Source organism: Sciurus carolinensis, chromosome 3 (assembly GCF_902686445.1).
Source record: "Sciurus carolinensis chromosome 3, mSciCar1.2, whole genome shotgun sequence".
NCBI classification, from domain to species: domain Eukaryota; kingdom Metazoa; phylum Chordata; class Mammalia; order Rodentia; family Sciuridae; genus Sciurus; species Sciurus carolinensis.
The window spans coordinates 144,661,347-144,674,986 of record NC_062215.1 but is presented as its reverse complement, the minus strand read 5'-3'; the positions used below and the strand labels follow the sequence as shown (position 1 = coordinate 144,674,986).

The 13,640-nt window shown below is 39.9% G+C and overlaps 1 protein-coding gene across 4 annotated transcripts in view; it reads left to right on the top strand.

Annotated features, from left to right (window-relative positions):
- Ankrd44 (ankyrin repeat domain 44) overlaps positions 1–13,640 on the top strand; it is a 292,156-nt gene that overhangs the window by 104,376 nt on the left and 174,140 nt on the right. For all 4 annotated transcript variants that reach the window (XM_047544306.1, XM_047544304.1, XM_047544305.1 and 1 more), the window contains exon 2: positions 1,260–1,343. In XM_047544306.1, the coding sequence (XP_047400262.1) occupies positions 1,260–1,343 (84 nt within the window). The remainder of the gene's footprint in view (positions 1–1,259; positions 1,344–13,640) is intronic.

The window sequence follows — 13,640 nt, the reverse complement described above, 5'->3', positions numbered from 1 at the left end:
CCACACCTCCCATGGCCACTTTTCTGCTTTTATCCCACACTCTAGTCACCAGATTAATGACTGTTTTGGACATGTCAGGTTCTTTTCCCTTTGCACACCTGCTTGCACTCGTGGGATGCCCCTCCACCACTTCATTCATGAAGTTGCCTTCCACAGAGCTTTTCTGGATTTGCTTTTCTCCTCCCCCACCCCCCAGCCCCAGGAAGCCAGTTGCTCTTTCAGCTGTGTTTCCATCACACTTGATAGATCCTTCTTCAATATGGGTGGGTTCAATAAGAGCTCAGTAATGGCCTGTCTGACACCCTAACCCCTCACAATACTACTTAAATGGCAGATGCAATCATTTTTAAAATAGTCAGTGCTTTTTGGCTAAAGCTGTGGGAAGCATTTGGGAAGGATTTAAAGGGTTTTCCACACATTGCCAAAAAAGCGTTCAGGTGACTAGAAGCATGGCCACTAATACCCTCTATGAATGGAATTGTTTGAGGCTTCTAAGGAACATTTTCTACTAGGAAACAGAGAAGTGATAAGGACTCTCTTCTGTTTGGGCTGTCATTCAACAGCTCACAGACTGGGTGGTTTAAATAACACACATCTATTTTCTTACAGTTCTGGGGGCTGAAAGTCCAAGATCAAGGGCTATCAGGGTTGGTTTCTGGTGAGGCCTCTCTTCCTTCTTGCAGTGTCCTCTGCTGGCCATTTCTCTGTGTGCAGGCTAAGAGACCCTGGGAGCTCTGGTGTCTCCTCCTCTTCTTGTAAGGACATCAGTCCCATTGAATTAGGGCCCCACCCTTTTGACCACATTGTCTCCTTAAAGACCCTATCTCCAAATACAGTTACACTGGGGGGATTAGAGCTTCAACATATGAATTTGTGTGTGTGGGGGGGGCACAATTCAGTGCATAACAGGGACTAGACACACAAAATCATATGTTTGGTAGTTTTCTTGGCAGGAAATTTAAGGGCCTATCAAAGACAATTTCAACTCCAGGTAATTTTCATGTTGCACTCACTTTAGTTCATAACCCTGAGTTAGAGTGGCTATCTGTCACAGCTTTCAGGTTTATTATAGTTATTTCTTTATATGAATGTGTCTCCAACTAGACTTCAAGTGAGGGTAGGTCTGAACCTTATTTATTTTTGTCTGCTGATTATAATTGTCAAATGAACTTGGAGCAAATGCACTTTTTGCCATCTGCCTCTGAATGCAATACAGCATATTAATTGCAGTTTTAATTCCTGTTCTCTTGTGTTTACAGCCACCTCTCGTCCAAGCAATCTTCAGTGGTGATCCAGAGGAGATACGGATGCTCATACACAAAACTGAAGATGTGAATGCCCTGGTAAGAGATGCTGTGGTTTTGTTGCTTAGGCCTGCTTCACCGGGGCAGGCAAGGTTCTTCACCTGTCCTGTACTGCAAAGTCCTTTAGTAAATGGTGAAAACTCTGGACTTTTTCTTAGAATACTGTTTTAGAAACCCACATGATAAAATGTAGATTTAAAAAGTCTGACATATACTGAGATATGGTTATCAAATATTAAAAATTAAACTTGTGATATAATAACATATGGGCTTCTTTATCAATACTTTAAAACAAGATACAGCAGATCTGATAATGACCATAATATGAAGAGTGATGAGCTTAGTCAATATTTTGAGTTATCTACCCCAACTCATGCAATTCGAGCATGCCCGCAATTTCTACTAGTGACAGCATTGGCTCACTGGTGCTCCTGTGGCTTGCGGCATGCATTCATAAAGGAAGAAAATGCTGAACTTCTATGAGCAATTAGTGCAACTAAAGATGCAATATTCTTTTCCAAGGTGATGAGCCCACGCAGGGCTTGTCAATCTGTGCTCCTTTACCTGGATGCATTTATAGACTACCAGCTATGAATTTTTTTTTAATCACTATCCATATTATGAAGCACTCTTTTTTTTAAAAAACCTTTATTTTATTTATTTATTTTTATGTGGTGCTGAGGATCAAACCCAGTGCCTCACATGTGTGAGGCAAGTGCTCCACCACTGAGCCCCAGCCCCAGCCGCCTGGTTTCTGTTTTATAAATGGTTTAAAAAAAAAAAAGACAGGAGAAGAGTAATATTTTGTGACACATGAAAATAATATGAAATTCAAATTTCAGTGTCTATAAATAAGGTTTTGTTGGTATGTGCCCTGCTCTTTTTTTTTTTTTTTTTTTTTGTGGTGCTGGGGGTTAAACCCAGGGCCTTGTGCTTGCAAGGCAAGCACTCTACCAACTGAGCTATATCCACAGCCCTATGCCCTGCTCTTGCACAGCAGCAACTGAGCTGAGTTTTTATGACTGAGACTGCATATAACAGACAGAAAAAAAATTTACTTTATAGCTCTTCACAGAAAAAGTTTGCTGGTTCCTGCCCTACAGGGTTCCCAAACCTGGGATGACTGACCTAAGCATCCTGTGTTCCCTCCGAAAGTGTATATAATAGGTGTGTGCACTTGTGCACCTTGTATATTCCTCTGTGAAAAGGGTCAAGGTATTTCATCAAATTCTTAGGAGGTCCCCAAAAGATTAAGAATCATTGGATCTGGAAGGTTTTCAAACAAACAAGCCAACCTGTGATGAAGAAAGGTAAAAGGAGTCAATAATTTACCCTTTTAATAGTTTCTTAGAGGTAGGTTGAACAAGCAATTATGTGTGGTACATGCTACTAATTCCCTTAACGTAATTCAATTATTGAAATACTCAAGTCCATCAGGGAGAAGAGTTCTCTTTAAAGTCTCTAGTGTTCAGTAGAAATGACAAAAAAGTCAAGTGCATCTTTAGTGTAAGCAGAGCTTTACCAGGAGAGAAATGGTGTTGAAAGTTGCATTTCTATCTGGCTGCTGAATACTTTGTTCAGAAGGCAGGTCTTGTTCTGCAGCCAGAGCCATCGTTCCACGGTGGTGCAGGTTGGTGCGACTTTTGGGAAAGACTTTTGAGAGCTTCTCCCTAGCTGGCAGAGAGACAGAGAGAGAGAGAGAGAGAGAGAGAGAGAGAGAGAGAGAGAGAGAGAGAGAGAGAAATGGAGAGAGAGAAGGATGTTTTGTGACATTTTTGCAAGGTAAGCACAGATGGAGCCAGGGACAGACTACTGGAGAAGGCAGTTGGGCACTGATCCAGAGCCTGTGGGGTGTGACCTGTAGTTCTGAGAGAAGGCCAGGCAAGCGAGCTCACTGTCCAGTCTTCTGACATTGCGGGAATCCACCCAGCCTGTTTGGTGGCTGTGGGCCAAGCTCAGGCAAGCCTGAGGCAAGGTTACTACCTTTTCCTGATGATCATGAGCAAACAGAACTTTTATTCAATCACACACCAAGGAAGGTTGTACTGACTTCTGAATGGTCTTTATTTCTTCTTGGGCAAGTGACAAACAATTGCTGGTTGATAAGTTTAGGAGGACTTACCTTAAATTGTAACCCAGCTATATTGCTGAATTAATTAAATAGGTTAACTGCTCTAACATGTAGACTCCTGAATGTCTGATGGTGTATGATATAGGGAATTTTGTTCTCTTAGGAACAAATTATAGGAGTGATCACTATCCACACAGGGTCCCAGGTAACATGTGGTTTCTAAGTTCACTGTAGGGGTCATCGGCAGTTCAGCTAGTCAGAAGAGACAAAAGTGCCTGGAGGAGAAGTATGGACAAATTTTTGTGGGTCAGCTTAGAAGGGGCGTGTTTCACTTCTGCTCACACCCATTCCCCAGAGCTCTGTGATACCGCCAGACTTGACTATACCGCTGAAATTATGTAACTGTGCCCCTAAAATGTTGGAAAGCATGGATGTTTACAAATAGTTAGATGTTTTGACCACACCAATATTTGATCTTACAACATCCTAGGGAATTGAAATGATACCTCTTACTGGTCTATGGGCTGCCTTATTCATTCTGTAATTACCGAGTTGAGACTGTGCTAAGTGCTAAGGACATAGCAGTCTGATAGTGCTTTCTCTCATGGAGTTTACAGCATGGCAGAGAAATCAAGAAATAAGAAATCACTCTGTGGTACACTTTTGACAATGAAAATTCAGGACATTTTGTTGAGAAGGAGGTAGGTTGATCATGAGGGTCTGATAGAGCGATGTGTAAACTGAGACCTGAAGGACAGTAGGGATTTGCTGTATATCTGTGTGGTGCTGGACGTGTGGCAGGAGGGAAAGGTGGGAAGAAGGGAAGGAGAGGAGTGAATGCATGCACCAACAGCTGAATAGCTAGAGAAGTCTGCGTTCCTTAAGCCCAATGTTCTTCCTAGCCAGTGTGCCTTGGGCCTCAATCTAATTGAACTTTTTTTCTGAGGGTGCATTAGGTCACTTAAGGGAAGTGATTGCTGGCAGAGGGCCTAGAGAGATGGAAGACACTTGAAGATCTGATCTCTAAGCCTGGAGTGTGTTCCAGGAGGGAGGAGGAGAGGCTGATAACCAGTACACCTAAATGTCAAGAAGGGAAATAAATGGTGGAAGAGCCACCTGTTACTTGGAAGACAGTATTTGTCTGCTTCTCACCTTTGGCTTTTCTCTCTTTACCCCCCATTTACTAATTTAACTATTCTTTTCTTTTTCTTTTCGGTGCTAGGGATGGAACCCAGGGCCGCATGCCTGTTAAGCAAATGCTTTACAATTGAGCTATATACCCCAGCTCCTCATCCATTCATTTCTATGCTGGGATCTGAATTTTTCACCTTTCTTTTTTTCTCTCCCACTTCTCCATGTTTTTTTTTGGGGGAGAGGGGTGGGTACTGGGGATTGAACTCAGGGGCACACGACTACTGAGCCACATCCCCAGCCCTATTTTGTATTTTATTTAGAGACAGGGTCTCACTGAGTTGCTTAACATCTCACTGCTGCTGACTGAGTCTGACTCTGAATTCTCGATCCTCCTGCCTCAGCCTCAGAGCCACTAGGAATACAAGTGTGTACCATCATGGTGGCTCTCCCTGTGTATTGATGGCATATGTTCATTGGTGTGATTAGCTGATCCTGATAATAGAAGTCAATCTCATTCAATTGGCCCTTCCATTAAGGTGTTTTAATTTTCAATTTCTATCTACTGTCTTCTCAACCACTTCCCCAAACCAGCCAAAGAGATCTATTCTTCTCTCAACTTCCACAGTTCTTTATACCTCATTGATTGCTTTCACCTTCTTCAGTTATTTATTTCTGTATTTTGCTTCTAAAAAACTGATATGCTTGATGACATGGTCATGATCTCATTCATTTTCATTTGCTCAATTGCCCTGTCCAGTCTTTGTAACATATCGAGTGAGTGACTTAAGTACTTCATTGCTTATGTTGAGCCAACTTGTGGTGACCTGCATTTTATTTTTTCCCATGAGAACTATTTGTGGAATAGAGGCAGCAACTGGCTTAGTGTCCCTCAGATCTCAGTTGTAAGATAGGAAGTTCTCGAAGGATTAAAGGTCTATTGATTGATTTGACGAGACAGTGGAGGATCAGAAGGAGCACTCTGGGTCTTTTTGTGAATTCTATGGCTACTGGTGTGCCACAACCTGAAAGTGTGCAATGACCATTGTACACTCTGAGAAACCCATTTAAATTGACCTACTATGTGGACTGATAACTAGAAAATTTTTAGAAGTCTCCATCTAGCTAACCAAATTGAGCTTGAGGTGGAGAAGAGCATCTGAATTTAAATTTTCAAAGTTTCAGAATGCAGAGATCCTAAAAGATCAAAATTTGAACTCAGTAAAAATATTCTTGGAATTATGTTATGACAACACAATGTGGCTTACCATGCCACACCCTAACAGGGACAGAGAAAATGTGGCACCTGTCCATGGTGAGTGATCAAGATGGGAAAGGAACTATGCCATGTGAGGAGTGGTTATAGAAACTGGTGATGGTTCAGACTTGGGAAAGACAGGAGAAGTGTCCTAAATTTTCAGTTTACGCCAACAAGTTAAACTGGAACTATGTCATATGTCATGTGGTTGTAAGCTGCAGAAAATAAAAGTTCAGGTCAAAAGATAAGTAATAGCTGTGTAAAGAAGGAATGAGTTGACTCCACAGGTAATAAGCTTCCTGAACCTTCACCAGACTGGAGGTTCTATAGGTGACCAACAGTAGCAGAGATAGCCCCATTTCCTGTCTCGTATCCTTGGCCAACATCACTCATTCATTGTCCTTTTTTCCTTTGTCTTCAACATCAAAATTTATTCTTGGGATACCACTTATAAATTGTAGTTGGCATGTAAGTTGAAACCTCCTTCCCATGTCTGGACTGGTAATATTTAGTCTTTTCCAACTGTAAAAGACTATAATTCCAAGATTTATGAGTCCCACGTGATAGCAAACCTCTGATGTTTGCTTCTTTTTTAAAAGTATCATTTACAGAAATGCACACACGCATGCATGCATGCTCATTATTATACCAAATAAAATTAGCAGTTATTGCTAACATCATTTATTACCCAGTGCATGCTCAATTTTATTACAATAGTTTCAAAAATGTTTTTTTACAGTTGAGTTGTCCCCAAGTTGATTATTTTAATCCATCTATTTTATTCAACAAAATAATTTTGTCAAGCAGCTAAATGTTTATTACTTGCTCTAACAGGATTTGACCCAACCATATCGATGTAATTTCTTTACCCTCTCTAATTCCAAGATAGGAGATAATATGTGAAAATAATGAAACAAATCTTGGGACAAAGCTAGGCTTTTCTCAGCAAAGAACTTCCAGTGAACAAAAGGGAGAAAACCATTTCAGCTGCAGTTCTTGATTCCAGGAATTAATTCAGGTGATGCTGATGTGCTAGTCTCAAGATCCAAGCGAGATAAAGGACACTGGTATTGTGTGAAGATGTGACTTTTTAAAGAAATGAGACATATTGGCAATATTAAGCTTGTAATGTGTGTGTGTGTGTGTGTGTGTGTGTGTGTGTGTGTGTGTGTGTTGGGATGTTTTACTATTTCTTTTAAAAACAGAACATGTTTTATAATTCATTCATGAGGGCTCAATATGGCTTCACCCAAAGAACTTGGCATGATCAATCTGCTCTCTTCTCTAAATACTTCTCAGCTTGAGTCTATCATGTCAAATTCCTTCAAACATTAAAAATATAAACCACAGCCTAGATGTCTGTGCTTCTTGATTTGTGTGTACTTTTCCTCATATTTTTCTCCTGCTTGCTTTTCTTCCTCTTTTTTAATAAAGAATTTGATACGGGAACGAAGACCTGAGATGTTTTGCCATCTCAGAGAGTTGGCCACCCTCTAAATTAGACCTGAATCCACAACTGCTGGGAATACAAGTGCTGCGGGGAGGGGTGGCAAACCAGAATATCAGGGTCCCAGGAATGCCAAAAGTGCCTTCTCAGTGGGTGTGACTAGTCACTTAGCTGTCTTCAAGTGCCATGCAGGAATTCAGGTGTCCTGTGCCTAGACTTAAGTTTTTAAAAGAAGATACAGGAAATCTCTAAATTGTTAAATGTTGGTTCCAAAAAAAGATCCAACAGTATTAGGGCCAAAGAAAACATGTCTGTGGGCCAAGTCCAGCCTGTAGACCACTGTTTTGCTAACTGTGGATGAGAACAGCAAACATTGAGAAGTTGAGGTTTCTGGTCACCTGCATCTGGAACGCTATTGCCAAGGTCCTGAAGCCAAAGGCCTGCGTCCTGGGGAGAGTGACAGCCTGTGTTGGCCAAACATTGACAGTATTTCTGGCTGGGTAGTCATGGGTGGGGGGATGGAAGGAAGCTGGTGGTTCCTTCTCAGTTCTAGGAATGGTGCTTTATGTCCTGAGGATAGGTACCCTGGCAATACTGTCATATCCCCGTGTCACTCCCTGGTTGGACCCTTGCCCAGAATACAGGGCTGTGACTTGAAAGCTATGATCTGTGTCTTATAGAGAGAATGATTCATGAACTCTGATGGCACGAATCAGGCTTGCAGAGATGTTCCTTCATGGCCGCTTAAAATATGTGAAGGCAGGTCTAATTATCATCATTCCTTGCTATCCTATGGAGGGTGCTCAGCAGTGAGAGGCCTGATTTCTCCAGCACTGGGTGTGGAGGCTGGTGAGCCAGCCTCTGAGAAGGAGAAGTGTTACCATGGTATATGATTTATATCTTCCTCATAATAGAGATGGGTTTTTTGGAGCTATGGAAACACTCCAAGTATAATGGCGTTAGTGCATTAATACTATTTTGCAATGCTAGACACTTTTACAGCAGGTGAAAAAAATATAGCAACTAAAAGATGTGCTATGTAAATAGCTTGAGAATGTGAACTTTATGTTTGACTCTTTTCTCACATTAGATATTAAATCTGTGTGGAGGATGTAAATGTGAATATATGAGGCACATTATTATTAGATGAAAGAAATAACTAAGAAGGAAATTGTTTAAAATTAATTTTTAAATTTGGTGCACTTGAAGTGGGTGGTAGGAATTGGGTTGAGAAAATGTACTATTACATTTTTTTTTTTTTTTGCCCTGAGCATGTATTGTGCTCATAAATAACAAAAAATTAAACATATAAACACACATTACACACACAAGTCAACAAACCAGCTTCCATAGTTGCTCATATTTAGTGTAAGTGCACTCATTGTATTTGTTGGTTTGAATAAACATAGATCATATTTCAGTGGCACAGCACCTGTGATCCATAGTGATTAGAATAGCTATGTTTCCATCTTCATCATGTAAGGACTTGTCTCCTGGTATGACCTGGGGCTTGAGGAAGTGGTGTTGGTAGGAGTTGTCATCTCAGTAGAGTTCTTTTCTTCTATCATCATTTTTATGGTTTGGATTTGGAATGTTCCCAAAGTCTCATATGTTGAGGCCTTGGTCTCCATTGCAGCAATGTTCAGAGATGGAACTTTTGGGAAGTGATTGGATTATTGGGAGATAGTGGAAACTGTAGGTTGTGGAGCCTCGTTGGAAGGAGTCAGTTACTGGAGGTATACCCTGCAAGGGTATATCTTATTCCAGACCCCTTCCTCCCACTCTCGTTCTGTTTCCTGGCCATAATAAGGTGAATAGCTTTTCTCCACCATGATATTCTGTCTTATTACAGGCCTATAGCAATGGGAGCCAGCCAACCATGTCCTGAAATTTCTGAAACCATGAACCAAAATAAATCTCTCCTTCTCTAAGTTGTTTTTCTTCAACTACAATTAATTGTTCTTCTCTAAGTCATTTTTCTTAGGTATTTGTCCCAATGATGGAAAGCTGACCAACACAACCATACTTCCTCCTTTTGGGAAACTTTCGGGGGGCCCATTGTTTGATATTGAAGATTGTAAATGGGCATGGATGATACTATCATAAAATCTAATGTCTTTTAACTTCAGTATAAGAGCCACATTTCATATCATAAATTATGGGAAAAGAATGATCAGTTATGATTGGGGTAAAAATCAAGTAAGATTTTCCAGACACCCTGTATTTTCTAATTTCTTACGCAATGAGAATATACTTGGTAATTAGAAAAAAAATTAAGTTGTGGAAAAGTGATAACTCTTATGTTGTTAGACTGAATTGTGCAGATAACCACATGCCCACATTATTCTTAAAGAACATACTTAAAAGGTAGAAGGTATGTTTTAGATCAGTTATTCTGGCTTTCATTTTTTTTTTTTTTTTACTCAAGGATATATCACTGTGTAGGACTAGTATGGTACTCCCTGGTGTCATGACTCATCTGCCATCTTTTTGTGCTGCCATCTTGTTACATGGCTTCCATCCACTGTCAAAATGGACATTTGAACTCCAACTATCACATACAAATTCCAGCTAGCAGTAAGGAGGTAGCAGAAAGGCAGGCCCCTTTTCTGGAAGGACACTTCAACTAAGCATATGATTGCTTATGTATTTTTTGGAACCATGTCATGTGCTCAGCTAAAAATTAGGATTTCTATAATGAACAGAAATGTGGGAGCAAACCAGCAGTCTCTGCCATGGTATATGAAAAACTTTTGTGACTTAGGAATTGCTCTGAGTACAGAAAAATAGATCATTTAGGTAATATTGTCGTGAGGTAATGACATATGTATTCATTCATTTACAAAATATTTATTAAATACTGTAATAGTGTGAAATATTATTAGTACTGGAGCTAATACTCCGTATTCTTCTCTACATACTGTCTTCGTTAATTTATGTTATCTCAGAAAAGGATTTGAGGGAATTGTTTAGCTGTGACCTTTTTCTCTCTTTGGCCAAGTATGTGGGAATGGAACATTACTAAGACACTATATTTCTTTCTTTGGGGCAGGGAGGGAGAAGGGTGACATTGTAGCATGTAATAAATAGCAGCTCTCAAGCTGAATGGTACAGATATGGTGTGCTTTTCCCTCCAGCTCACCGAGGCCCTGTCTTTTGTCATCAGTGCGTCATATTGATTTATATCTTATATCCTCATTGCTTTGTATATATGCCTTTTCCCCTACTGGGTTGACTTCATCCTCTGACCTCGTCCCTTTTAACTGGGGACACTCAGAGTTTGAATAGGCATGTGTTTTATTTGGGAAGAAATAAAGAGAGAAAGGCAGGGTGTGGGGTGGGAAAGGAAGGAAGGGAGAAAGTAGGGAAGGAAGGTTAATGAAAGAAGAAAGAGCCACACAAGCAGGCAGGCCTGCAGACCTAATGCTTGGACAACCCTGTCCCATTACTGGCTGATTCTCAGGAGTCTCCCATGTGTACAGGACCTTTAACAAATGGGATTTGCAGTCACAGGCTCAGGACATTCCATTTGGAAAGAATCAGGAGATGTCTGACATCCTGCCTCCCAATCTTTCAGTAATTAATGGGAGAGGGATTTTTAACAAGAATTTCTTTCCCCCCTATGGAAAATTTCATACATTCAGAAAACAGTCATAAGCCCACCACTAAAATTGAAGAAATATTAATACATTGCCCCATTTATTTTAAAAAGATCACAATGAAATTTCATTTCATGAATTTAGAGGGTCCCCTCCCCCATATAAACATATACTCATGCCATGTGTCATTCACATCTTTGCAAAAGATGCCACCTTATCAGGGACAGTACCCTGATTTCCCATGTGAAATAGCAGGGTCCATCTTCCTGTAGCATTTGTCCCTACCTGTCACATACAGTAAACTTACTGTTTGGTCTTCTTTCTGTTTTGGTCTCTCTCCACTAGCACATCAGATCCATGAGAACTGGGTCCTGGCTCTGCTCACTGTTGAACCCCCAGGACTTACAACAAGGCCAGGAACAGGTGATAGGGCTAAACCCTCCTTCACCTCTCCTAAAGTTTTATATGTCTTCTTCTCCATCTTTGTCTTTACATACTCTAATTTTATTTATACCTTGTAATCTGTTTGTGTACATTTAGGTACATATTTACCAAAACAGTAGTGTCTTATACCTTTATAAACATCACACAGGCAAATAGTTTGTATCCTCTGTAACTTGGATTATTTCACTCAATATTATGTGTTCAAGATTTATTTTTGTGGATACATGAGCATTTGTTCATATGTCTCCTATTCCTACAATATTCTTTCCAGGATTTTATCACCGTTGAGTTTATTCTTAATCAGAGCTTTTTAATCACAGCTATATTACTTTATTTTGTCCAGTGCTGTTTGAGTCTGACCTGTGGTAAAAATTATACTGATTCTAAAAATGCATTAGAAAAATGATTAAGACAGAATATTTTGTTAGTGTGTTTTACCACAATTTAAAAATTTGAGAACTTATCAAATTGTACACTTCAAAGTAGGTTTAGAGAGGGGACCATATAAGAATGTTCATAAGGACTGTACACTCTGTAAAAATAAAATCATAGTAAATTGTACCTTTAGAGAATTTTACTCAGCATTAGTGAATATGTTTGATTATAAAATTATGTTTTCAACAAATTGTGATTTTGTTCTTTGTATTTTAAAAACAGAATTCCCTCAGAAACAAATAATGGGTTTCGCTATATGGTTCTCCCATATTAGAAAACCTGATGACCTTTCTCTTAAGTAGGGAAAACTAAAGAACAAATACATTGAAGTGTTGTAAAGAGGTTTTCAGAGATTGGCTTTTGACAAGATCTCAAATGTCAGGGAAGTTTATTTTTGTATAACATAATTACTTGATTTCAAATATAGGTACAGAGTAACTACAATGCCTGGGCTATCCTTAGGACAGATTTAAATATCCATTTTCTGAACTTCTTGCTAGAGGACAAAGTTTTATTTAGAAAGGGTTTTGTGTATTTTGTAGATATGATTACAGGTATAACTGAAAACATTAAGGAAGAGTTTACCACCTGTAATTTTGAATGACCACTCAGTAGCCCCTGGCTAAATGTGAAACTTTTCTAGAAAAATCACAATTGATCTGGTTTGCATTTTGCTTATAGAAGTCCATCTTGGGGCTGGACTATGAATATCTTGTGACTAAAGTCAGACTTCAGTTATCCATATAACAATCCATGTAACAACTTAAAATCTGCTTTTATGCAAATTAATAAATTTGATTAGCATACTTCCTTAAACCTTATTGAAGTATTTAAAAACAGTATTTAAAACATGGGGCAGTTAACTGATCCTTTTAACTGTGGCTATTTCACTTCTGCTCCATCAGTTGGCATTCATTATCTACTACATTCCTGGCATGTGTCAGAGGCCACTGTAGGAATAGGACAGGGCTTCTGCCCTGCTGGACCACATAATCAGGCAGGTCTGAGATGTGCAAACCAAGATAACAAAAGCAGCGTCAGTGTTGCCATGGGAGTAGAACTGTTTTGTCACTGTATAGCCAGGACTCCTGGAGCAACAGATCACTGTACTCAGAGATAGCATCAGGGTACTTGTGGGTGGGTGAGGGGCCGGGGGCCAGAGATGAAAAACCCACCCACTACCACGCCTATCAACAACTTCCTCAACTGCTAAGAATAATATTAATAATGATGGTGATAATAATAGTAATTCTGATTGGGGCAATTGATGTTTTCTCAGTCTTAAATGTGACTAAAAACATCTCTAGGGACTGCATTTTATTGATTTTTTTAAAGGACTAGAATTTCTAGAGCAATTTTCAGCCACAGCCACATTCAGGAAGTAAAAAGTGTCTTTATGTACTCTTTCACGCATGCACAGCCTCCTCTACATATCAACAAATCCGCGCCCTGCCCCACGATGGTACATTTGTTACAGTCAGCAAACCTCCACTGACATATCATTATCACCCAGTGCATAGTTTACCTTGGGATTCTCTCCTGGTATGTGTCATTATACAGGCTTTGGGTTTTTATAAATGTATAACGGCACATCCACCCTTTACAGTATTATATAGATAGTTTCACTTCCCTAGAAATCCTACATTCCACCTACTCATCCTTCCTTTCCTGTCTTACTGATTTTTGTTTTATGTTATTGAATTTTAACATCTAACCTAAGTAAGAACAACCTGCCTGAGATGCAAAACTCCCGTTAGTTGGCACCCCCACAGCTCACCACCCCAAACAGACACTGTGGACCACCATGGGTTATGTCAGCTCCTTCTGCCCCCCACGCCTCTATGTGAGAGCTGCTGTTTTCCCAACTGCCTGCCTTTCCCACCACTCCTAGACCACCCTCATCTTCATGGAAAGGTCAGAATTCCCTGGACAGATTTGCCTCTGTACTCCT